Here is a 27,553-nt window from a genome sequence, read left to right as displayed (position 1 = left end):
TGGTAATTATAGGTAAAATGAAAGAGGTATTAATAATAATAACAAATATTTAAAATGAATGTTCTCTTTGTGTCTCAGAAATTTGGTTTTGCCAGTAGTATTTATTTACAGAGGAGATACCTGATATCTAGAGAGATTAAGTAAAATGTCAAAGGTCACCATGCCAAAAAGTGGCAGAACAGAGATTCCCACTCAGACCATTTACCTCCAGTGCTCATACTCTCAGCCAGTACAGTATGTCCAGAAGAACTGATTCCTAATGCAAAGGTGTTCAAACATGGGGCTTTTACAAGGTGATTAAGTAATGAGGTCTCTGTCCTCATGGATGGATTAATGCCATAATGTTGGGAGTGGGTTCTGATAAAAAGGATAAGTTTAGCCCCATTTCTCTCTCTGTCCCATGCCCTGTCTTGCCTTCCACCATGGATGGTCCTCACCAGATGCTGGTGCCATGCTCTTGGACTTCCCAGTCTCCAAAACTGTGAGCCAAATGGAATCGTTCATTATAAATTATCCAGTCTGTGATATTCTGTTATACCAGCAGAAAACGAACGAAGACACACCTAAAGACAAATAATCATGCCTATTTTCTTTCTGTGCTCTTGTATTGTATCATATTGCCTCACTTAAGACAGTGTTTTAAAACTTTTTATAGTTGGGACCCACCATAATAATATATTTTGCTTTGTCAGTGAGTATACATATATATGCATGTTTATATAAAATTGAAACAAAAATTTCATGAAACAGTATTTGTGGCAGAGATTTTTTACTATTTACAGAAGATCCCTCAAATTTCTCAGCTCCTTTATAGATAAGTACCCTCAGAGCTCTGGGCAGAGGGATGTAAACAGAACTGCTATATGCAACTTCCAAGAAGCCTCCTTAAGTGGAAGGGTTATGTCCTTCTCTCTCCCCTCCTTTTACTTGTTGACTGCAATGTGGGCATGAGGGCTGCAGCTAGAACAGCCACCTTGAAGCATGAAGTGACCTTGAGACTAGAAAAACATAGAAGCTGCCTGAGTGTTTGAGGACTTCCTGGAGCAGAGCCACTTGATTCCTAGACTGCCTATATCTCAACTTTAATATGAGAAATTAAACTATTTTGTGCTTTATTGTTATTCCCAACTGAACTTAATGCTTAGAAATACATCTTCTGTAGAGTGTGTGCCAATTTATACTTTGACCAACAATATATGAATGCTGTTTCTCCATGGCTTCACCAACAGGTATGCTCTTAAATTTTAGGACTTTGATAATCTTTAAAGCGAGAAAAATATCTTACTTTTAATTTGCATTTCTCTTGTTATGAGTCAGGTTGAACGTCTTTTAGCATGTGGAAGCGTCATTTATATTTTTTTTTTGTTTGGGTGAAATTTCTGGAAACAAATTAATTTTTTATTTTTTTTGTTTCTAGGAGTTCTTTGTATAATAGGAAAATTAATTCTTTAACTATGATATGAATTGCAAATATTTTTCCAAGTTTGTCATTTTCTTTTGACTTTTCTTTGGAAACAGGGTCTTACTCTGTCACTTTGGCTAGAGTGCAGTGGTGTGATCAGAGCTCACTGCAGCCTTGAACTCCTGGGCTCAAAGATCCTCCTACCTCAGCTACCATGCCCAGATAATTTAAAAAAAATTTTTAGAGATGGCAGTCTGGTTATGTTGCCCAGGCTGGTCTGGAACTCTTGGCCTGAAGTGATTCTCCTGCCTCACCCTCCTGAGTTGTGGGGATTATTGGTGTGAACCACTGCATCTTGCTATAAAATTAATTTGATTAGGTTAACAGGGTTTCAGGTTTTTTTTTTTTTTTTTTTTTTTTTTTAAGCAGCGGTACCTTATTCCCAGAATAAATGTTAACTAGAAGCCCAGCATAAAAACATTTTAAAAAGTAGCTGCAAAGGTTAGGGAAATTGTGTAGGAGTAAGTTACTTAACCTAGAATATTGTGATGGCTGTGAACATAGATAAAAAGTTGTTCAGATACATTATTTCTAGACTTAGATCTTCGTGCCTGTTATGGGTTGAATTGTGTCCCTCAAAAAAGAAATGTTGAAGTTCTAACCCCTAGTATCTCAGAAGGTGACCTTATTTGGAAAGATGGTCTTTACAGAGGTGATCAAGTTAAAATGATGTCATTAGGGCACTCTTAACACAATATGACTGGTGTTCTTATAAAAAGAGAAAATTTGGACACAGACACACACAGAGAGAAGATGATGTGAAGTCACAGAGAGAATATCTTCCATATGAAATGTCTAAGGCTACTGGAAGCTAGGAAAGTGGCATGAAACAGATTCTCCTTCAGACCTCTCAGAAGGAACAAACCCTGCTGACACCTTGATTTAGAACTTCTGTGGTCTCCAGAACTGAAACCCAATGAATTCCTGCTATTTAAGCCACCCAGTTTGTGCTACTTTGTTATAATAACTCCAGGAAAGTAATACATATACCAGCTTATGTGACCAATTGGACAGTTTTGGAACTGGAGTGTCCTACACATGCCAGAATATATGTTCACTGTAAATAATGTTTTCCTGGCAAGGGTCAAGGGCCTTGTTATATATGCTTGTTATTTATCAAAGGTCTTTTCTGGTTCAACTAAGTGGATAATCCTTGTAATTGCTGTAATTCCACTTAGAGTTGGAAAAAGCCTGTCTTCATGTGCACACACTTTTCATGTCAAACCAGAGACAGTAAACTGGCAACCTGTTCGTAAGTACTTCGTTTGGTGTATACAGTGTTTTAAAAACAGGGGAAAACTGTACCTGCTCACTAATATTTAAGATCAGATTTCTTACAAACATTTCTGGATGCCATGGTTTGAATGTCCACTCCAAAAATCATGTTGAAATGTAATTGCCATTATAAGAGCATTAAGAAGTGGGACCTTTAAGAGGTGATTAGGTCATGATGGCTCTGTCCTCATGAATGGATTAATGCTTTTTTTTAAGGAGTGGGCTATTTATCCCAGGAGTCAGCTCCTGATAAATGCAATGAATTTGGCCTGATTTCCTCTCTGTCTTGCATGCTCACTTCTATCTTCATCACTTCCACTATGGGATGATCCTTGCCAGATGCTGATGTCATGCTCTTGGACTTCCCAGTGTCCAGAACCATGAACGAAATAAACTTTTGGTTCATTGTAAATTACCCAGTCTACAGTATTTTGTTATAGCAGCAGAAAATGGACTAAGACACTGGACTTCTGATTTTGCTCAAAAATGAAAACATTTGCATTCCTCATGACAACTGTTGGCTGTTGTTGAAGGCCTGCTACTTCCTTTAGCTAGGCCATGAGCACTTATGTCACCTGTGTACCCACCAGGCCCACTTACTTGGCTGAGTCTGTAAACCCCTCCTATAGGAAAGTAGCAAAATATGAGAGCTACTGTTTGCTGAGCACCACTATGTAGCAGGTGCTTCCTAGACATTCATTAAACAAATATTTATTGAGGGCCTACTATTTGCCAGGCACTGTTCTTGGAAAAAACAGAAAAGGACCCATGTGGAGCTTACATATTAGTTGGTGGACAGAAGACAGAATCAAATAATAAATATGATAAATAAGTTAATCACACAGTATATTAGGAGATGATAAGGTCTAAAGTCTAAAAAAAATAATAAAAAAGTAGAACAGGGAAAGGGAATTGCAAGCCCTGGGAGAAGGTAGGTTGTGATTTTACATGAGGTGGTCAAGGTAGGCCTCCCTGCCGGAAGATATGTGAACAGATTCAGGGGGAGGGGGAAGTGAGCCACATGGAGTTGTTGGGAAAGATTGTTCCAGACAGAAAAGCTAAAGCAAAGGTCAAAGCAAGAGTGTGTCATTGGTGTTTGAGGAAGGCAAAGAACCAAGTGGAGATGGAGCAGAGTGGAAAAGGGGAAGAGTGGAAGGAGGAGTGCTCAGAGGTTGAAGGGCTGTGTCAGAATATGGCAGACCTTGAGGCTGTTATTAAGGACTCTGGCTTTTACTCTGACTGAAATAGAAAGCCATCGAAAGGTTTTGAACACAAGAATCATCTGATCTGACGTAGATTTTAAAATAATCACACAGCTGGTCTGCTGATATTAGACTGTAGGGGGAAGGACAATGGTGGAAGCCTGAAGACTTGTTTGGAGGCTTTTTGCAGCGATCAGGAGATGGCTTGGACCAGGATGGTCAAGGAAGGTGCATTAAGCGGTTAAAGTTAGGATGTGTAGGTAAACAGAAGAATATCCAGATGGATTAGATGTGAGGTGTGAAAGAAAGAAGCCAAACCAAAAACCCAAAGATTTTGGCTTGAGTAACTGGAAGGATGGAGTTGCTATTTGGGATGAAGAAGCTGTAGGAGGAGTAGATTCAAGAGGCAAAATCAGGAATTTGGGTTTGGACAAGCTGACCTTAAGATGTATATGGGACATTCAAAGGAAATACTGAATAAGCTGTTAGGTTCGGGGGACTGTCTGGTTGGCAATAAACTTTTCCTCTTTTGATCCAGTCTTACAGCTTTAAATAGTGTATAACGCCAATGACTCCAAAATGTTTATGGTTACGGTGGATGCCAGGCAGACTGTGGTGCTGTGCTGTCTCTCCAGCAGAAGGAGGGTGTTTCTGGTGCTGCCTTTTTCTTTGATTAGGGAGCAGTCACAGTTCTAGTTCCAGTGCTTTTAATCTCCCTGGATTCAGACATCATTACTCTGAATCCCTACCCCGTACAACGAGGGTCAAAATCTTTGCCAGCTGTACTAAGTCTTATATCTGAGAAGCTGTACAGACAAATTTGAATCAAGGTTAAACTCCATACCTGGAGCTCTTTCTTCAATGCCCTCCGGTCAGTCTTTGTCAAGGCCACCTTTCAAAGGCTCATTCTCCCTGCTTTTTCATCCCCTTTCTTGGCATTTAATTTCTTTCTTAACTTAATTTCAAAAATTAATTTCATTTCCCCATTTTTAGTAGCAATGTTAGTGCTGAAACACTGAAATATTAGGGAACATCCTAGACTAAGACTTCTAGATGCCAATTACTAAGAGTATTTTGCTCTAATAAAGTAATTATTTGCTCCATCTTAGCTCAGGTTAATGTCCCCAGGAATTCCATCCTCCACAGTCCCAAACTTTTCCCTTTCCCAATTCAGTTCACCTTGTACTCTTTCTGACCGTGGCTGAAGGTCTGAAGAACCGTGGTCTAGGGGGAGGAGAAAAGGCTTGCTCTCTAGCTGTAACCAGGCCGGCCCCCCAGAACGGGAGGCCTGGGAAGTTCTGGGTTGAACCCAAGGGCCACGCTTTGTCCTCGGATCCTGCGCGCAGGGGGGCTTCCGGCACGGCCCCTCCTCCCGGGGCAGGGCCTACCGCTGCCGCGTCCGCCTCCCCGGCTGCGCGCGGCTGCGGGCTGCGGTCACGTGAGCGCGGCACCGCGGAGGAGGGGTCTTGATTTCCGGGCGGCGGAAGGAAACGCGGCCGCGTGAGGCCGAGGCGATTTGAAAACACGCTCCGGGAGCGAGAGGCCGAGGCCGGCGGCGCACGCTGTCGCCCCGTGGGCTTCTGCTCGCTCGCTTCTCTCCTCTGCCTCCGTCCCCCGGCCCCGGCCGGACCCTCAGGTGAGCGGCAGCCGCGCATCAGGCCGGGGCCTCCCGGGGTGCGGCACGGCGCGTGGAGCCATCGCCCCCCGCTCGCGGCCCAGGCGGGCGGGCAGTGTCGCCGGTGGCCGGTATGCGACCCGTGGGTCCCGCCGCGGCGCTCTTTCGGCGTTGGGCCACGGTGGGGAGCTGGGCGTTGCGGGGGCGGGGCCCCCTTAGGCGTTTGAAGCGCCTCAAGTGACCCGGCGAATTCGCGCGGTTTCGGGTCCGGGAGAGTTTTAGGCCGGTGTGTGGATCGGGCCCCATTTCCCCTGACTGTGGTCCTGACCGGTGTCCACAGGAGTGGAAGGAACGATAGTTTCCTAAAACCCACGGTGTCCTCACTGCTGGAATGCAGGACTGAAAACGGGGTGGTGATGCGCAGTCCTTCCCTAATCCACCCTCTCGCCACCCAGGCGTGCAGAGTTCTGCGAGCTGAACGGGACCACCCGTTTTCTGGAGTCGCCTTTGCGTGGGGCACTTGATTTTTGGGAAGTGTGGTTCCTGTGATTGGCCTTTCAGTGGAGTTTGGAGGAACTCCGGTGTGTAAGGGGTCGGAGAGGAAATTATCAAAGGCCGAGTGCAGTATGCTTGCTCTCTCTTTGATCTTTTTGGGAAAAGAAGGTGGAAATGAGGAAGGGTTAACAAGGTGGCATGCAAACTAATTGGCATTCAGATCGATTGAAATCCTAATGCGCTAGGATATGCTTTTTGATGAAATTAGAAAAGACTTGCATTGGGAATATGTGACATTAAGTTTTAAAATTGGTGGGGCTTACGTAACGTAAGAGGGCCTGGAAAGTCAGTTCATTCAGCCCCTGAGGCTGGAGTTCTTACCTTATATTCAAAACCGGCTACTGTGAAGGTGACTAGATGGAACTATTTGATTTGCTGTGCTATGGAAAATCTTTAAGTAAAACTAAATGGCTAATACAATTTAAAGAGTTTCTAGTATAAAAAATACTCAGTGTCTCTTAATAATAATTTTACCAGTTTTAAAAGTCAAGGGCAATCAGCCCGCTAATTTTCTTTTCTTTCTTTTTTTTTTTTTTGAGACAGAGTCTCACTCTGTTGCCCAGGCTAGAGTGAGTGCCGTGGCGTCAGCCTAGCTCACAGCAACCTCAAACTCCTGAGCTCAAGCGATCCTCCTGTCTCAGCCTCCCGAGTAGCTGGGACTACAGGCATGCGCCACCATGCCCGGCTAATTTTTTCTCTATATATTTTTAGCTGTCCATATAATTTCTTTCTATTTTTAGTAGAGGTGGGGTCTCGCTCTTGCTCAGGCTGGTCTCGAACTCCTGAGCTCAAACGATCCGCCCACCTCGGCCTCCCAGAGTGCTAGGATTACAGGCGTGAGCCACCGCGCCCGGCCCCGCTAATTTTCTTAACGACAGAAAACGTTAGTGTGACTAATACAAAGTGGTAGATAATGTGACATAAAGTTGACAGTAGACAGTATGTTGCAGCTCCATCAGGTAGTTAATGGCTAAATAGAGCCCAGAGGATTGAGGGGGAAGAAGGGGGTTAATTTTTCTGAATGTTCTGTACCATTTACTTTCCTCTCTGGTACCAGCTAGTAATAAAATTGTAGGAAAAGCTCACAAAGCGTTCAGCTTAATTAGTGAAAGTTAATTAATTTTTGTATTAAAAGAGGCCAAGTGAGTATTGGTGCCTTCCTTCTTTTTAGGCCTTATTTCCTTACTCTTTTTTTTTTTAAGATTGAGGTAACTATAGGTGTGGGTGGGCTGAAATTTGGAATTGGACAAATGAAAAAGGCAAGGCATTTGCTATGCAGTCTTCCAATTCTCATGTTAATACCAGTATATATAACAAAGCTGGTTTTGTAGAGGTCAGGCCTGTGAATGACTCCCCCTGTTCAACTTCTTAACAAAGGAGTAACTTACAAACTTTTCTGAGCCTCATTGTCAAAATGAGTTCAGTACCACCTTCTTCAAATGGCTTTTTGGAAGATTGAATACTAATGTACGCAATGCATCTAATATTGTGCTTGGTATATACTGCTCCTGAGACTTTAGGAACACACAAGTATTTGTATATTTAACAATGTACCAGGTACAATTATGAACGCATTTACTCTTACCTCATAACAACTGTCTTGAGGTAGGTATTATTATCCCTATTTTGTGGATAGAAACTGAGGTACTACATGGTGTATAGCTAGAAAGTGAAAGAATCTGCATAAGAACCTTATCAGTCTGGTTTTAGAACTATCTCTTAACCTTTGTAGCCATATCCTAGGTCAGGAGGATCTAATGAAGTAAAACCGTGCAATCCAGTGAATTTGGATGTAATGTCATAGCTGATTGGTTCTGGATCCCTTGAACTTGAGGCTGGAACTTGAGCTGCTTAGTCTTTGGCCAGCCATTTTATTAATCCTGCAATAATACAAATAGTCATTGTACTCAAATGTTTTATACTTCCCATGTGTAGCTTTTTGACTTTCTATAGTTAGGCCCAGGATAATTATGATAGACCAGGAGAAGTTTTATTTATTCCAGAGGTACTTAACCTACTCAAGTGGGTATAACTAGAAGGCAGAATTATTTTTGTGGCATGTGGAAAAGGCTTTAAGAGGTATTGCACTGGTTCCATGTAAAGGGGGCTATTTTCTAGGATAGAGTTTAGCTTTGGGGAAGATAAAGCTGGAGAGGATGGTTGGGTTCACATTATGAAGGACCCAATACATTGTGCTAAGGAATTTCTACTGTGTATGAGGTGTAAGAACAACTGAAAGCACCCGAGTCTTGGTCAGCTCCGTGTTTAGAAAGAGCTCTCTGGTGACAGGCCAGTCGGTTAGAGGGTAGACAGTGGAGACAAGGCAAGAATTCCAGTGGAGAAGGTATTGAATACTAAGGTAAAAATAAAGGACTTCTTTAAAGTAGTGGCCTGGTAAGAGGAACAGATCAAAGATTTTGTGTCTAGGTAGAAGGTTTGGATGTAAGTTGAATGTGGCGTAGAAGGGGAGGAGGTGCAAGATGACATGGTTATGCCAGAGTTATTTAATACAGTAGTGGCTTAGCTGGTCTTTATTCCTTTATCTCTCTGTTATATTATACTTCCTTTTATTCTTCTTTTGGGGGTGGGAATAGTGTTTGCTGTTTATATCTAGTCTGAACTTTTCCTGGTGTTGAGAAGGGTGGTATCTTCATTTTTGCCTATACTAGGTTTATCTACTCCTGATCTTTACCTTGTTTTTCTTACTCATGAACTGCCCATTATCCTCCTTGGTGCATATCTGAATCTTACCTATTTTCAAACATTCATCTTAGGTTCATGAAACTTCTTCTATTACGGGCTGCATTAAATAATAACAGTGGTTTTCAAACTATGCTTTGTTTTGCTAGAGATTCCTGAGGGTCTTCTAGGGACCAGAAGCTTCCCATTAAATACAAGGTATACCTCTAACAAGTCTGTGCTGTTCTCCTCACAAAGAAAAAGCAAAATATTTCAAAAGTTTCCATTTAGCACATTGCTTGACAGAAGTTGCTCAAAAAACTTTGTAAAACCAGTGGCAAGACTGTTGCCTTATTGTTAATGACTCCATGTATAGTATTTCTAGACCAAACTGATTTTTTTGTACTTCTTGAATGGTATTATATTTTCTACTTAATATATTGATCTTTTGGCATAATCACTGTTGGTGCTGATTCTTGATTATGTTTGAAATAAATGTTAGGGTAATATAAGTGTTGGAAAATACCATTATTATTTTATCATTTATCCTTGTCTTTATCCATTGTTTTTAAATTAATTCTTTTCATTACAGTACTCAAGAATGACCAAAAAGAGAAAACGCCAAGATGATTTTCAAAAGGTAAAACTAAAAGTTGGTAAAAAGAAGCCTAAGTTAGAAAATGCTACTACTACAAACTTTAAAACGAAGACTATACATCTACCTGAGCAACTCAAAGAGGATGGAACACTTCCAACAAATAATAGAAAACTTAACATAAAGGTAAATTATAAATCTTGTTTTGATAAAATAAGATTTTCTTTGAAATCATGTAGAATGTTATGTTTTTGTGAAAAGTTGTTTTAACTCTTAGAGTAAGTAGTAAATAGTTTGCCTAGGGTCATAGGGTTTATTGATGTTTGGAGTTCATTTGTTACCCATATCTGATCATGTAACTTCATCTTTCTCACTTTTTTCAGAAAGGTTTGCTAAACTAAACACACAATAATTTCTCCCTAGTGGGGACTTATTTGATGATTTAATATGTATCTATTTTCAGATATAATTCCTTTTTTTTTTTTGAGACAGAGTCTTGCTCTGTTGCCCGGGCTAGAGTGCTGTGGCGTCAGCCTAGCTCACAGCAACCTCAAACGCCTGGGCTTAAGCAATCCTACTGTCTCAGCCTCTCGAATAGCTGGGACTACAGGCATGTGCCACCATGCCTGGCTAATTTTTTTCTATATATATTTTTAGCTGTCCAGAGCATATCTTTCTATTTTTAGTAGAGCCGGGGTCTCACTCTTGCTCAAGCTGGTCTCGAACTCCTGACCTTGAGCAATCCTCCCCCCTCGGCCTCCCAGAGTGGTAGGATTACAGGTGTGAGCCACTGCGCCCGGCTTCAAGTTTTTGATGAACAATTTTCTAGCTGTTTCTATAGTTGGTTAAGATAAGATCCTGTCATTTGTTTTTGAACCATATAGCACATGGCTTATTTTATATATAGGTTCATAGTAAATGCTTGAAGTCAATAGAAGTTTGTGCAGTGGCTTTATAGAGATATAATTTACACGTAATAAAATTCACCCATTTAAAGTATACAATTCAGTGGGTTTTAGCATGTTTCATACATTTGTAGTTTTGCTATCACCGTAATCTAATTTTAGAACATTTTTATCACTCCAGAAAGAAACCCTTTACCTTTTAGAAGTCCCTCCCCATTTCTTTCTTCCTGCCCTAGGCAACCACTAATCTACTTTCTATCTCTATAGATTTACTTATTCTGGACATTTCATATAACTGAAATCATACACTATGTGATCTTGCTGTTACTGGTCTTTCACTTAGCATAATGTTTTGGAGGTTCATCCATGTTGTAGCATATATCAGAACAATACTTCATTTTCTTTGTATTGTAGAATGGTATTCCATTGCATTGTTGTGTCACGTTTTATTGATTACTCAGTAGTTGATGGACATTTGGTTTGTTTCCACCTTTTGGCTTTTATGAATAATGCTATTATGAACATCTGTGTACAGGTCTTTGTGAGGTTATATGTTTTTCTAGTTTTGTTCTTTAAGCTCTGAAGTTTAAATAATCCTAAAAAGATATTCAAAGTTATGTTTTTTTCCAAATTATTGTGTAAATAAAATTGTCAAGCAGTATACGCTGAATAAAGTACTCTGAAAGACTATTTAAAACAGGGAGAAAGGGCCTATTAAATTAACAGCATATAAATGCACCTTTCATGATGTTTGGTACATAGTAGGTCTTCAATAAATGGTTGTGATGATTGTTGTTGTTTTAAATCATAGAGTGCCTAAGGCTGTTTGCAGGTTAATGTAAAAAAGAGAAAGTTCTAACTGAAAATTATGTAATATTTTTATTAAGCTAAAAATATTTTAAAGATTAAACTTTCTGATCTTAATAAAAGCTAAATAATATTTTAAAAATACTTACTGAAGCAGTTTCCCCAAGGAGTGTCAGTTCATTAGTATAGTTTTAGTTAGCATGTTTATTTGAAAATGATATAATGTGCGTGTGTGTGTATATATATACACATCTAAAATCTGTATTTTTATTTATAGGATTTGCTGTCACAGATGCATCACTACAATGGTGGGGTTAAACAAAGTGCTCTTCTTGGACTTAAAGACCTTTTGTCTCAGTACCCATTTATAATTGATGCACACCTTTCAAACATATTAAGTGAAGTGACTGCTGTGTTTACAGATAAAGATGCTAATGTACGATTAGCAGCAGTTCAACTTCTTCAATTCCTGGCCCCCAAAATACGAGCTGAACAAATTTCTCCATTTTTTCCTTTGGTAAGTGCCCATCTCTCTAGTGCCATGACTCACATTACTGAAGGAATTCAGGAGGACTCTTTAAAAGTTTTGGACATCCTGCTGGAACAGTACCCAGCTCTAATTACTGGCCGTAGCAGCATATTGCTTAAGAATTTTGTAGAACTTATTTCTCATCAGCAGCCGTCCAAAGGACTGGTAAATAGAGACAGATCCCAGTCCTGGATACTTTCTGTAAATCCTAATCGGAGACTCACTTCTCAGCAATGGAGGCTAAAAGTCTTAGTGAGACTCAGTAAATTCCTTCAGGCCTTGGCAGATGGATCCAGTAGGTTGAGAGAAAGTGAAGGACTTCAGGAACAAAAAGAAAATCCCCATGCCACTAGCAACTCCATTTTTATCAACTGGAAGGAACATGCCAGCGACCAGCAACACATCCAGGTTTATGAAAATGGGGGTTCACAGCCAAATATCAGTTCACAGTTCAGGCTACGGTAAGAAGGATTTCAGTTATGTCCACACTCAGTTTTCCTATGTTGAATTATAACTGCTGACCATTGATGGCTAATGGTGGGAAGACATACACTTGTCTTTCATAGTTTTCATATAGTCATTCATGATTTGATTTGCTTTACTGATGGGAGGAGTCATTTGAAAGTATATTAACTTATTAATTTCCAGTAAAGCCTAATGAGAAGTAAAACTTGATAATCTCTGTTGGCTTTATCATCTTAGAATTTCATTTTTCTTACTAGTCTTGATCAATGTAATTATCAGTTCATGGTGCTTCATATTGCTGTACTTTGTATTTAAGATTTAAATTAAGCAAGATTTAAATTAAGCAAGAGATAGCATATTTTAATCATTTAATTATTTTAATGAAGTTTTTTTTTTCATTCTTACCCTTTCTTATTAGGTACCTGGTTGGAGGACTAAACAGTGTGGATGAGGGTCTGTCATCTACCGAAAACCTGAAAGGATTTATTGAGATAATAATTCCATTGCTAATTGAGTGCTGGATTGAAGCTGTGCCTCCACAACTAACTGTTTCTGTCAGAAATGGTATAGAACGAGAACCTCTACAGGTTATGCAACAAGTTCTTAATATTATTTCCCTTCTGTGGAAACTCTCTAAACAACACGATGAAACTCATAAATTGGTGAGTGAACTAATGGGTTCCTTATTTTCTTAGTAATGTCTTTTATCATAAGTGGGACGACTAGAAATCAGCTTTTTACTATGAATTGGTTTTACGTTTTCCAAAAAATAGCCCAGGGTTTAACTGTAAACTTGTTTCTTTTTTTTTGCAAAAAACTACAAATTAAAATAGTTTTGTGAAGTTATTGTCTGAATATATTTAATGTTTTTTAAACTGCAATGCATAACTCTATGCTTGATTCCATTTGTTTTTATTAGGTATAATTGACAGTAGTGTTATAATGTATTGTTTATGGCAGATGGATTATGTAGGAACATTCTAGTTTCTTTAGCTCTTTCATAGGGTTAAAAAAGTTGCTTATTAAGTAGTCTCTTCCAGTTTGTTCCACATTGCCAAGTTTAGCAGAAATGGACCAAGCTGAACACCGACCTCATAACCAGCCTTGAAGTGGCTTAAGTGTTGTGCTGTAGTGAATGTAGTATATAGTGTATGCTATGCTTTTGCTGTGCAACTAAGGAAGAACAAGCTGTGAGATTAAATTGGTGCTAAATTAGCATGGTAGCACACTTAAAAAGGGCAGCTACAGGAGCAAGACTAAATCTTGAAGCATGTGGTTTACTGAAGAATTCCTGTGAGGACCTTTTGACTAGGCAGGTGTGAATCCTTGAAGTTGACACTATATAAAACCAAGAAGGCAGGGGTTTGTTTTGTTTTATTCTTTTTATTTCAAGCTGAAGTTTAGAATAAGTCAGTAAGTATGCTGTAAAAATTAGACTAGTGATAAATAGTATTTCATAATCTTGAAAAGCATTATGGAATTATACTAAGGTGTGTATTTCTTTTAAGAGCTTGTTGTATTGCTGTTAACACATTATTCAACATCTGTAAGGATGTTTTTTGAAGTGGTTTTTCAAACAAGATGGCATTTTATTCAGTACAGTTTTGAGTCTTTATGTCTTATGATTGATAGTACACATTGGCAAAAAGTTACTTATGGTTAGAGGTATAGTGTATGATTTTGAGAAAAGCTTGCTTCCCATATAACAATTAATTTGTGATGTAGCTAATAACAGTAATAATACATATATAGCTTCACAGAAAAGCATATATTATCTGCAATCTTGAATGGATCTATTATCATCTGAAAGACTAACAGAAAATAAAAGTAATGATACTCAACATGGACTTGGAGTACCAGTCTTTCCTTCATTTTTAGAAAGCTGAGAAATAAAAATTCTAAGCTTCTTTGGTGTTTGGTTACATACGAGCACCAATAAACTTTTGTTATTGCTTTAATAGTAGAATTTGTATTTAGATAGACTAGTAGGACTAAAATACAAAATCTGCAGATTCATTAATTGTGCTAATTTTGGATCATCTATCATTTGAATTAACACTAACAAAGGATCTAAGTACTGCTTTAATTTTATGACTATTTAAAATAGTATGATTTAGAACTGTTTTGTGCTGTTGTAACATAGCTACATTTATCAGCAGCTCGTGAACATAGAATACTAAGTTTAAAAGACTGCATAGACTGTTGAAGACCAGTATACTAAATTGAAATGCTGTATAAAACTGAAATAAACTGAAGAGGATAGTTAATTCAGATAGGAACAGTATTTGAAAGCATCCACTGGTATAATCCTCTTAATTTGCCTTGGCAGATTTATGTTGAACTGTAATAACTTGGTAAGAACCATTATTTTAGAAACAAAGTATAAAAATGTAAATTCTTAGCTGTACAAAATGACATTTAAGTGTATTTTAATTAATTAATTATCTTTTTTGCCATTTCCACTGTTCTCCTCTTCATCTTCATTTGTTGACTACTGGTTAAGATATTCAGTGATCTGTTAACAGTCTAATCTTTAGGAGGAACACAATGGCATTTGTTGGCCTTAAATCACACACCATAGGCTGAATTATAACTCTTTTCTTTCAGTAAATCTATAGGTTTTTCTATTCATAAATTGGCATCTGGGTTGGGTACAGTCTAAGGACCACTAACTTACTTACTTTTAAGTGTTAGTGCTACTACTTAATGCAATTAGTTTGCTAGTATTTGCAACACAGTTGAGAAATTTCATTTGTATTCAAGTAAAGTTTTTTTTAAACCTTTTTAGTAATTTGAAACTTTGATCCTTGCTTTGAAAAGAAGTCTCAAGATACATTAAATCTTACTTGCAGTGGTTGAGTACTCAGATCTGTATTAGGTTGCCTATTTGTGATATACCGTGTGTAGCCATAATGTATTTAAAATGAAAATACAATTTAACATTAACTTTTTAATTTACTGTGGTTTTAAGGTTCTCTATTAATAGTGTCAGGGTCAGTATTGTACACTGAAAAATTTTGTTGCATTTTAGCTTTGTATTTTGATGCTTGACTTACTTGTTACTTTTTCCATATATGTCTCATTGTGGTTATCTTTTTCCCATGAGGATTAGAATTTGCATGCATGTAGTCAGATGCAGTCATGCTTTTTGAGACATTTGTTCAAAGATTATTGGGCATCAATAAATGTGGCTACCGAAATTCCTTAAAATTTAAAATTCAATTCCTCAATCACACTACATTTCAAGTGCTCAATAGCTACATGTGGGTAGTGGTTACTATATTGGACAATGCAGATATAGAACAGTTCCATCTTTGCAAAAAAGTCTTTTGAATAATTCTGTTCTAGGCTCTGGGGATATAGAAGTAAACATGATTGGTAAAGTGCTTGGCGTTGATAGATAGTAAACATATATAATGACGGTATGAAGAAGAAAGTAAAGCAGGGTGTACAGACAGCATGTGCTGGAACAAGTGATGGGGAGCTAATTTAGGTAGGTTGTCAGGAAGTGCTGGTAATGTTACAGAGTGATGAAGGAGAAGTCTTGTCAAGTCTGTGGGAAGAACATTCTAGGCATAGGTAACAGTAAGTACAAAGGCCGTGAGGTAAGAATAAGCTTTGCGTATTTGAGGAATGGCAGGACGGCCTTTGCAAGTGAGGTGTAGGAGAATGGTGGAAGATGAGGGACAAAAAGAGTGACAATGTGCAGATTATGTGGGCCTCTGTGGTCAGTGGAAAGGAGTGTGGATTTTAACCTGAGTGTGGCGAAAAGACATAGGAAGGTTTTGCGCAAAGGAGTGGCATGATCTGCATTATGTTTATTTAACTTTAATAGAATTTACAAAAATAGAACACTAATGAATTCCTGTGTCCTCACCATCTGGCCCTAGCAGCCATCAACTCATGGATGACCAGTCTTGCCCTACGTATTAGGTTATTAAGTATGAAATGTCCAATTTCCTTAAGTACTACGTTTGACAGTTGATATCTCTGACATTTCACTTTGACACTTCCTGTTTTATTTGTATTGTGAAGGTACATCCTCAGTCTTTCAAACATGTGTTTTGGCTAGTGTTGATTATCTTTCAAAATTTTTTTAGGGCAATTTTTGTGAAAACATGGATAAGTTAAAAATTCGTATTATTTTCAAATATGAATTCTGTCGTGGAACCAATGCAGTACAGATAGCTCCAAATATCAATGAAGTGTTTGGGAAGGATGTGGCTAATGAACACACAGTATGTGCATGGTTTGAGAAGTTCTGTTCTGGTGATTTTCATCTTGAAAATGAGCCACGTGGGTGACCTGAGACCAAGGTGCATAATGATGAGCTGAAAGCTGTAGTGGAAGGGAATCCATCTCAATCTATGCATGAATTAGCAGCAAGATTTGACGTTACCATTCCACCAGTATTGGACCATTTGAAATAAATCAGCAAGGTAAAGAAGCTGGATAGATGTATACTGCATGAATTAAATGCGCATCAGAAGAGACATTGTCTTGAAGCTTGCCTTTCTTTGCTGTCACGACATAAAGGCAAACCATTTCTACACTGTATTGTTATGTGTGATGAAAAATGGATTGTTTTTGACAACCATAAGTATTTGGCACAATGGTTGGAAAAAGATGAAGTGCCGAAATACAGTCCAAAACCGAAGATTCATCCAAAAAAGCTAATGGTGTCTGTTTGGTGGTCCAGCGCTGGTATTAATCCACTACAGCTTCATGAAACCTGGTCAGTTGATTACAGTGGATGTCTACTGCAACCAATTAGATGAAATGATAAGGATGCTTGTGATTAAGCAGCTGAGATTGGTCAATAAAGACAGGCCAATCCCCTTGCAAGACAATGCTAGACTGCATGTTACACAAAGCTGCTCAAATTACAGCATCTGGACTTGGAAACTGTCATCCAGTGTATTCACCAGATCTTGCACCAACTGACTACTACTTCTTGCAAGGAAAAATATTAGTTCTCAACAAGCTGTGGAAAACCCTTTTGCGATTTTATCGCCACTCGCTCTCTAGGCTTCTTCGCTGCTGGCATAAACAGACTACTGCTAAGATGGCAAAACGGTGTCGATAGTTTAGGTGCATACTTTGATTAGTTGTACTACTTCTTGTTTCAGATATGATAAACTACACTTTTGATTTTAAATTAGACATTACATATTTAATGACCTATTTTATTTATTTACACACACACACCCCCCACACACTCATTCCCTTACCCCTTCCTGTATCTTTTGGAAGCATGATTTATGTTTTAAAAGATCACCCTGGCTGCTGTGTGGAGAATTGATTTTGAGGGGATAAGAGAAGGCAGGGAGATCAGTTGGGAGGCTATTATGGTAATCTAGGTAAAAAAAAGATGGTGGCTTAGAGTAGAATGGTAGCTAGTGGTTGAAGGGATAAGAAATAGCTGGGTCCAGGTAAAGAAAGCCAGGAGTACTGCTGGTGGGCATACTGAAGGAAAGAGCAGTCAAGGATGATGCCAGTGTTACAGTCCAAATGGCAAGGTGACTGCTAGTAGGGAAAGTTTAGTTTTATTCATGTGAAGTTTTAAGATGCCTGTTAGAAGTCTAAGAGGAGATGTTCAAGTATACGTTTATATATAGAATCTGGAGCTCAGGCAGAAGTGGTACAAGGACCATTATCTGGGAAAAATTAGAGGTCAGGAAGAAAAGAACCCAGTAAAGGACACTAAAGAAGAACAATTAAGCTGAAGGTTGACCAGCTGTTCTAGTACTTCAAGTCCCACATCCTAGATAACCCCTCAATCTCCTACAAAATGGAGTGGTTAGTTACCCTGGAAAGGAGGAAATAAGAATATTCTAATCTGAAATTAGGAAGACAGTGTTTCGATAGGAGGAAATGATAAATTCACCAATAAACGCTGTTACAGTATTTTAGGGAAGTGCATTGCTTTGTGAAAGTGTTAAAAACCTCTTATGGAAACTAGTCGAATTTCTGGGGAATAGAGTTGTGGCATACATGGAATACCATGGAGACAGACTTTCTTACGTATTTTGTAAACATTGCATTAGTGGTCCAAATTCAGGATTTTTTAAAATCACATTTGCTCTCCTTTTTTTGTCCTAAACAGTGGATAAAATGCAAGTAAAAGTAATTATTAAGCACCAAGCATCTGTGGATGAAAATTGAATGCCCTAACAGTTCATTCTGATTTTATAATTTATATATCATTGGCAGAAGGTGTATTATAACAGGACATTATTTGACAAATTGTCAAATTTCTGCTTCAAGTTTTAATTGGTTATTTCACCTTATATTTTCTTGTAGGTTTTCTAATCTTTGCTTATTTTAATAGGAGTCATGGCTTCGAAAGAATTACCTTATTGATTTCAAACACCATTTTATGAGTCATTTTCCATATGCCTTAAAAGAAATAACCAAGCATAGAAGGAAAGAGACAAATAAAAGGTATTGTGATTCTTTTCCACTATATAGAGTTAAAAAGATGTTTAACCTGACATTGCCTTAAAATAATTTGCCTTAATACGGAACTTTCTATATTGCAAGGCTTTTATATTCTAGATTTTGTGAAAATAAAAACAGTACTATGGCAGATTTTAACAAGCTACTTTGAGCCTTGGGATTAACAGATTTTTGCTTTTCTTAAGTTTGTAAAATGAATGTTTTGTGCGAGGCGAATGTATCAAATTACCTGAAGATGAATTTAATAAAAGTTGCTGAGGGAGGTGGTTTATTTGGTGAGACACTATGTAATTATTGAATCTCTAAGCAAAAGAGTATCTTGAATGTTACCTAGTTCTGTTTTCATTTATAAATGAGGAACCTGGTAATGAAACTAGTATCGGTATCCTGAAGGAAGAGGGATAATTGGAGAAGAATCAGAAAGAAAGGGTGATAGATTAAGAGATGGAAGTTAAAAGAAAATGTAAACATGGAAATTATTTAAAATGTCTACCTCAAATAAGAGCAGATAAGTGTGAGAGCAAGTTATGTAATAAAATTTGCCAAGCAGGTACAAGCTAAAACACTAAAACTGTAGTTCCCCTAAATGAGCAAACACTTGCAAGGGATCCTAAAGTTTGTCAAAAGGTTCTTCAGTATATCAAAGGGTAGAAACTAGCTAGAGAATCATTGAAGTTTTGTGAGCAGAGTTCAAAGGATGTTCTTGGAAGTGATATGGCTATTGCAGGCATATGAGTTTTTCATTCATTCACTAAGTAAATATTTATTTTGGCTGCTTACTATGAATAAAGTATTGTAATAATCTGATATCTTAAGGTATACTCCTTGTTCTCCTAAGTGGTTTCATTCTAAATCATAAGAGAGTGTATCAGGATGCAGTCAAGAGACAAACCACACCGATGATTTTTAACAGAGAATTTAATATAAAGAATTGTTAAATGGGTATACAAGGGGACAGTAAGGTATTATGGGAGTAGCAATTGCAGGAAGCAGCTATTATCTCTAGAACTGAGAGAAAAAAGAAAAGAAGGGAAGAAGCTAGGAGGGAGGGAGTCAGAAGTCTGATCTCTGAGAATGGGGTGCAGCTCTGCTGAGCTAATGTCTTAAGCTCCAAGATGGGGCCCTATGGCCCTGGGGGTCCAGTACTGTGCAACGGGAGCTGTGGGTGGCTGGTGCTGGTGTTTCTTAAGGGCATGGTGATGCTGGTTCTGTGTCAAAAACTGCAAACTGGAATCAACTGTGGCTACTAGAACAAACCACTGATGGCCTGAAGAGCTGCTGATTGACTTTGGCAGCAGTAGGAAGCAAAAATAAACCTAGGAAGCAAACATAGAGTGTCCCATCTTCCTCCTACAGCTTTCTAGTTTTTCTACCACCCCTTTATTGTCACAGTCTAACAAGAAGCCAGCTGCAAAGGAAAAATGTGACTCAGAGTCCCAGCCCCAGGATCACAAAGCAGAGTGTACAGGGTAGGTTTGAAGCTGAGAAATAGTAGCTCAGTGACTGGTAGGAGGAGAAGTGAATTTACATATGTAACACAAGGCAGTATAAGTATCATTATTAGAACTATACAATTAAGTGCTATAGGAATTCATAGCAAGAGGCAGATCACTTGTTAGGTTAAACAGACAAAGTTATGTTGAAGAGTGGTGTTTGAATGTGGATATGATTTCAGCAGGCAAAAATGCAAGGGATGAGAGACTATTCTAACTGGAGAAGATAACATACAAGTAGGCCATAGAGTTAGATAATGGGTGGAGAACATGGTCCTGGGTCAAACCTGATTTCTGCTCTTCACTGGCCTTGATGCTGGAAGTAATTTCTTGTCTTTGGAGTTCATTTATCTTTCATCCTTGATCCTTTTGGCATTATAGACTTTTGATTGGGTCAGATGTGTTTTAGAAAGATTAATTTAGGCAGTTTCTGGAGTTGGAGGGCGCTGAGTCAAACAGAGACACTTTCTCAGCAAGATGTTAGATTTTTCCCCCCCACATATACATTTCTTAGAGCAAAAGATTTTTTTCTGGGATTCATGGAGAGGCTTCAGAAAGTCCATAAACTGTTGATACACTGATATAGAATTGTGGGTGTACATTTTTTTGGTAAGGAGTCCCATATATAATTTTCATCAAAATGAGATTAAATAATGGTTAGGGTGTTTAGAATTTAGTAGACTGTTAAATGTAAATAAATTATTCAAGAGTATATGGGTGTACTGTCATTCAACAGATTTATTGGACACTTAATATGTGCAAGGCATTTACTGTACTAGGTGCTGAGCATTTGGTGGTAAAGGAGATACGTTGGGTACTAGTTCTCATGGAGTACAGTCTAATGAGAGAGATGTATTTATTTCTCTTGATTCTTTAATCAGTGACTGACTGATAAATGCAACGAAGGAAGAGTTTAGGGTCAGATAGGAGTATGTATTAAAAGGAGCTGGTCCTGATCTTTCATGGGAGGAGGACTGGCCTAGGGAAGGCTGCCCTGATGAAGTGACATTGTGCTGAGATGGTTAAAAAAGGGAGTTAACTTGATGAGGAGGTTGAGATGGCAAAATTATGGGATTTTTAGCAAAGATGGATTGCCAGTATAACTAATTTATTCTTTGTAAGTTTCCCCTGGTGATTGATTTTTTGGGACTACAGGCTACTCTTGTACTTCTCTGTAAGTAAGTACATTAAATACTTAGCAAATAGCTTATTGAGGGTAATGCATGTCACAGTTAGGGAAGCCAACAATGGTCTAGACCAGTGTTCCTCACACTTATTTCTATACTGCCAGTGTATTTCTAACCTGATGTCTCATTTTTTTCATCTTGGGTTGAAATACAGAGTTAAAAATGAAATAACTTATTTTTTAGAATTTTATTTACTTATTTTTTGAGACAGAGTCTTGCTCTGTCACCCAGGCTAGAGTGCAATGGCGTCATCATGGCTCACTTCATCCTCAAACTCCTGGGCTCAAGCGATCGTCCTGCCTCAGCTTGTCCCCTGAGTATCTGGGACTATAGGTGTGTGCCATAATGCCTGGCTAATTTTTCTATTTTTAGTAGAGACAGAGTGTCGCTCTTGCTCAGGCTGGTCTCGAACTCCTGAGTTCAAGCAATCCTCCTGCCTTGACCTCCCAGCATGCTAGGATTACAGACGTGAGCCACTGTGCCCACCCGATATAATTGATTTTTATTGGGGTAAAATATATATAACATTAATGATTTAAACCAGTGGTCCCCAACCTTTTTGGCACCAGGGACCGATTTCATGAAAGACAGTTTTTCCACAGATGGCAGGGTGGGTGGGGTGGGGGATGGTTTCGGCATGATTCAAGTGCGTCACATTTATTGTTAAATACAGATGAAGCTTTGCTTGCTCGCTGCTGCTCACCTGCTGTGCTGCCTGGTTCCTAACAGGTCACTGACTGGTCCTGGGGACCGCATAACTGCAGATTTAAACCACTTTTTAAGTATATAGTTCAGTGGCATTAAATACTTCCACATTGTTTTGCAACCATCACTACCACCTACCTCCAGAACTTTTCTGTCATCCCAAACTGAAGCTATGTATTTAATGAACAATAACTCCCCATACCCCTTTGCCACCAGCTCTTGGTAACCACTGTTCTACTTTCTGTCTCTGAATTTGCCTATTCTGTGTACTTCATGTAAGTGGAATCATACAGTATTTGTCCTTTTGTGTCTGACATAATGTCTTCAAGGTTCATTCATGATGTATAGCATGTATTGGAATTTCATTATTTTATTTATTTATTTTTTAATTTTTTTTTTTTTTTACTTTAGCATATTATGGGGGTACAAATGTTTAGGTTACGTATATTGCCTTTGCCCCACCTGGAGCAGAGCTTCAAGCATGTCCATCCCCCAGACGGTGCACACTGCACCCATTAGGTGTGTATATACCTATCTCCTCCCCCCACCCCATCTGCCGGAGACCCAATGAATTTTACTACTATATGTGCCCTTAAGTGTTGTCATTTTTTAAATAGACTTTGTTTTTTATAGAAGTTTTAGGTTCACAGCAAAATTGAGCAGAAAGTACAGAGTTCCCATGCACAGTCATATGTCACCTAACAATGGGGATATGTTCTGAGAAAGGTATCATTAGGTGATTTTGTCATGGGAATATCAGTATGTGGTGTACTCCCTGCCTCCACACATGCATAGCCTCTCTCTCACTGTCAACATGCTGCATTTAGTAGAGGCCCATCTCTAATAAAAATAGAAAAGTTAGCCAGGCATGGTGGTGTGTGCTTTGTAGTCCCAGCTACTTGGGAGGCTGAGGCAGGAGGATTGCTTGAGCCCAGGAATTGGAGGTTGCAATGAGCTATGATGACACCACTGCACTCAACCTGGAGTGACAGAGTGAGACTGTCTCAAAAAAAAAAAAAAAAAAAAAAAACTAATTTTACTAAGCCATGAAGAATACATATTTTTAATATTCTGTGTGGTGAATGGGAAATGCACATAAAGCATTTCTACTGCATGTCAAAGAACTGTGGTTGTATTAGGGAAATAGCCTTGTGTGTTTATTCTACTTGTGTTTTCCTGAAAAGGACTCGATTCTAACGTGGAAAAAAATGACTGACAAACTATGGTTAATTCAGACTTACGTATTTCGCACACATTTTCACAAAAATCAACAAAGTGAGCCCATCAATTGCACGAAAACAACTGACATTTGTTGCCAATGATAAAATTTGAGCTATCAAGGAAATATTTTAGAGAACTTTTATATACCACTATGAATTCTATCTTTGTATTTACTACCTTTTTGCTCTTTTTTATATGTATCTTTGTCCTCGTTGAAATCATTTAGAATTTTCTCGAGTTTTTTTGCATAAAGGTCTTATTTTTCCTTCACTTTTAAAGAATATTGTAGTAGAGTATAATAATCTAGGTCTGGCAGTTATTTTCTTTGAGCACATTGACAATAACATTTTATTGTCTTCAAGAAGTCAGCTATGAATCTTAACTCTTGATACTTTAAAAATCACCTGTTTTTCTTTTTTTCCCTAAAAGTTTTCTCCTTGTCCTTTGTTTTTCTGCAATTTCGTGAACATATGTCCAGGTGTGGTTTTCATTTTTATTTTTTCTCCTTGGGGTATTGAATCTAAGATCTTTAATCTTCAATGAAATGCCTTTAATAAGTTCTGGAAAATTGTCATTATCTTTTAAAAAATTGGTGTAGTCCCATTTTCTCTTCTTTCCTTTCAAGACTAATGTGTGTTATAGCTACTTACTGAATCTTCTACCTATTTTTCTTGTCTTTTATTGCCTGTTTTCCAGTTTTGTTTTGTTTTGTTTTGTTTTGTTTTGAGACAGAGTCTCACTGTTGCCCAGGCTAGAGTGCCATGGTGTCAGCCTAGCTCACTGCAACCTCAAACTCCTGGGCTTAAGCGATCCTTCTGCCTCAGCCTCCCGAGTAGCTGGGACTACAGGCATGTGCCACCATGTCCGGCTAATTTATTTCTATATATATATATTTTTAGCTGTCCAAATCATTTCTTTCTATTTTTAGTAGAAACGGGGTCTCGCTCTTGCTCAGGCTGGTCTCGAACTCCTGACCTCCATCCTCCTGCCTCGGCCTCCTGGAGTGCTGGGATTATAGGCGTGAGCCACCATGCCTGGCCTGTTTTCCAGTTTTTAATTCTTTAGTTGTGTACACCTGTAGTCAAACAAATCCATTGAATTTTTATTTTCTATTTTTATTTTTCAGTTTTAGGATTTCTGTCCAGTTTTTCCATCACTATTTGTTGAAAAGACTATCTTTTACCCATTTAATTGCCTTTGTCAAAGTTCGATTCACTATATTTTCATGGGTCTATTTTGGGACTCTTTGTTAACTTCTGTGTGTCTATTCTTACCACTACCATGGTGTCTTCACTACTGTAGCTTTATAGTAAGTCTTGAAATGAGGTAATGGTGAGTCCTCCAACTTTATTCTGCTTCAGTCATATGTTTGGTATTCTGGGTCTTTGGCCTTTCAGTGTAGACTTTAGAGTCTACTGTGACAATAACTACAAAATACCTTGCTGGAAATTTGATTAGGATTGTGTTGGACCTATAGATCAGGTTGGGAAGAATTGTTCCTTAAACCGCTAGTATGATGCAGAACTGGGATTCAGTTTTATCTAAGAGCTATTTTTACTTCCAGTTCTCTTTTATCCTGGGAGAGAAACCGTCAAGGGTCCAGCTTAAAGTAGGGGTAATATGTATTTGGCGGGTCCTGGTATTTGACTTTTGCCTTCTTTTCTTTATGGTGCTACTAAAAGGTTACCTTAATTTTGCAGCTTTTTCTTTGGAAATGGCAGTTACCCTCAGAACTAAGCCTTGAGTGCTGGGATTTTGCAGTTCCTAGATTTTGGGGCCCAGTAAATGTTCATTATTTTGAAGACTTTCAAGATTTAAAAAAAAATTTCATCCAACATATAAAGTTACTTTCAGAAAGGTTCTAATTATCTATGCTTCCATTACTGAAAATTAAAGTTTCACCAGAGACCTGCCTCCCTTTTAGAATTGTTGGTTGGTATATTTAGTCTTTAAAATTTTTGTATAAATTATTGGAAGATCAGACTGAACTCTCCCAAGATTGCAGGTGTCCATTGAGAATTTCCAGATAATAGATTATGCTGCTTGAGATAAACTTAGGGGAGATCTTACAAAGTTCTACCTGTGGGGAAGAAATGTTGCAAGTTTATCCTAGTTTTCATTCTCTCTCTCTCTTTTTTTTTTTTTTTTAATAATTTTAGAATATTACAGGAGTACAAATGTTTTCGTTATATGTATTGCTTTTGTACAGTTTGAGTCAATGTTGTAAGTGTGCCCATCACCCAGATAGTGTGCATTGTACCTGTTAGGTGTGAATTTACCTAGCCGCTCCTTCTCTCTCCCACCTGCTTGCTTTCCGTTTAGTTTTACTTCCATATGTGCATATAAGTGTTGATTGATTAGTTCCAGTTTAAGAGTAAGTACATGTGGTGTTTGTTTTTCCATTCTTGTGATGTCACTTAGAATAATGGTCTCCAGTTCCATCCAGGTTGTTACAAAAGATATTAGTTCCCAATTTTCTTAATGATAGAATTCCTAACTTTCAGCTGGACATATAGCTACACAAAATAAAAACTACACTTCCCAGCTTTCTTTGTAGCCAACAGTGGTCATGTGAGTAATTTCTATTGAAGAGCTCAGACTTCTAAGATCAGACTTGTACATTGAGCTCTCTGTTGGCCATCTCTGCTGTATTTATGACACTTTAGGCTCAACATAGCCAAGGTAGAATTTATTTCTGGATCTCTCTGCTCCTTTTTCTTCTTCATCTCTATCAGTATAGTCACCAGTGTTAGAACCCTTGACTCCTCCCATCTCCAAACTCACATATTTGTATACATTTAAGCAAATTACAAATTCAACTAATTTTTATTCTTCCTAAATGCCCCCTTCTCTCGGACCATACCAGCATCGACCCTGGTTCTTGGACTTGGCCATCTTTTGCCTGGATTGCTATGATAGTCACACATGTGCTGCTTTGTTTATAGTCTAACACTGTCATCTTTCCTTTTGCATCTAGAGAATCATCTTTTACAGAATTACCCATCTGAAAGAAGCTTACAACCCTGTTACTTTCTTGCCTACAGAATTAATTTTGGTGTCCTTGGCTTCCAACTCTTTTTCATCTAGTCTCATTTTACCTTTGCAGGATCATTTGTTACTTCTAGCCTTGCATTTTATGCTCAATGACACCAAATTTCTTTTATTTCCCTTCCCGTGTATTTGTGGTTCCTACTATGTCCTTTCTTAAGCCTAATCTTGGATTAATCTTTTTCTTTAAAATTGGTTAGTTTGAGATATTTATGATTTTAGTTAACTTTGTATTTTTCTAAACATGAAAGAAATAGGCTTTGCTGTTGAATATACCATAGTCTGAAATTATTAATAGTATGTTCTAAGTTGAAAATTTTGTTGTTATTAAAATATTCTCTTTGAGGGTTTTTTGCAGTTTCTTTCAAGCTTTGAGTAGATACACTGATTTTAGTATGTGAGTTACAGAATTAAGCTGTTTCAGATTGGTGCTTATCTGGGTAAGTTTCCTCATTTCACAAATGAGGAAATTGTGGCCAGGAGAAATTAGTGATTCTTTTAAGGCAGATGATGAGTTGGAAGCAGAGCCAAGATGTACTGTGATGTCCATCCAAATACAAGTATCTGCTTTTAAAAAAATGAAGTGTGTTAGAGTTTTCAGGTCTTATCTTTCAAGTCTTTTAATATTCCTAGGCAGTATTAATAAAGGCATTTACCTTTTTTGTGTTTAGCATCTTTGGTAATGAACTGAGTAGAATATATAATCTAATTTATACCTTCATAACAACTATGATTCCATAATGAATGGTTTATTTACATAACTATTGCCTAAAACTTGCCTATGCACCTGTCTTCTTGGCACTTAATTATAGAAGGAAATACTTTTTTATCCACTGATAGATTATTTTAAGTATACTAAGTAAAGCAGGCATGATAGATGTAACACTTTATAGATGTGTGTGTCTTTGTTTGTTTTTAGCATCAAGCATTGCACGATTCTCTCCAATAACGTAGATCATCTCTTGCTGAATTTAACCCTGTCTGATATCATGGTCTCCCTGGCAAATGCCTCAACTTTGCAGAAAGATTGCAGTTGGATAGAAATGATAAGGAAGTTTGTGACAGAGACCCTTGAAGATGGCTCTAGGCTAAATAGTAAGCAGCTGAACAGATTGCTTGGAGTATCGTGGAGGTTAATGCAGATACAGCCAAACAGAGGTAGGTGATGCTGCTTTGCCTTTATTTAAAAGAGGAGCTGTTATGCATAGTATTTAGGGTCTAGCTGTGAAATGACTTCCAAACATTCCATGTAATCAAGTTAATTACATTCAAGCCTTAAAAGGCAGCTAGCCTAATTATTTATAAAGCACTATTTGCTTGAACTCTGAAATCATTTATGACTCAAAGTATC

At 38.1% G+C, this 27,553-nt stretch overlaps 1 protein-coding gene across 2 annotated transcripts in view; it reads left to right on the top strand.

Moving 5' to 3' along the window:
* The first annotated feature begins 5,406 nt into the window (after positions 1-5,406).
* The window catches only part of TEX10 (testis expressed 10), a 43,423-nt gene continuing 21,276 nt past the window's right edge, over positions 5,407-27,553 (top strand). Inside the window, exons 1-6 of one of the 2 annotated variants that reach the window (XM_069474482.1) lie at positions 5,407-5,575; positions 9,381-9,569; positions 11,373-12,085; positions 12,508-12,751; positions 18,421-18,533; positions 27,122-27,360. In XM_069474482.1, the coding sequence (XP_069330583.1) occupies positions 9,390-9,569; positions 11,373-12,085; positions 12,508-12,751; positions 18,421-18,533; positions 27,122-27,360 (1,489 nt within the window). In that variant the 5' untranslated portion in view covers positions 5,407-5,575; positions 9,381-9,389. The remainder of the gene's footprint in view (positions 5,576-9,380; positions 9,570-11,372; positions 12,086-12,507; positions 12,752-18,420; positions 18,534-27,121; positions 27,361-27,553) is intronic. The other variant, XM_069474483.1, reaches the window with a different exon arrangement.

Source organism: Eulemur rufifrons, chromosome 7, assembly GCF_041146395.1.
Source record: "Eulemur rufifrons isolate Redbay chromosome 7, OSU_ERuf_1, whole genome shotgun sequence".
NCBI classification, from domain to species: Eukaryota; Metazoa; Chordata; class Mammalia; order Primates; family Lemuridae; genus Eulemur; species Eulemur rufifrons.
This window is presented reverse-complemented; position numbering and strand designations above follow the sequence as displayed.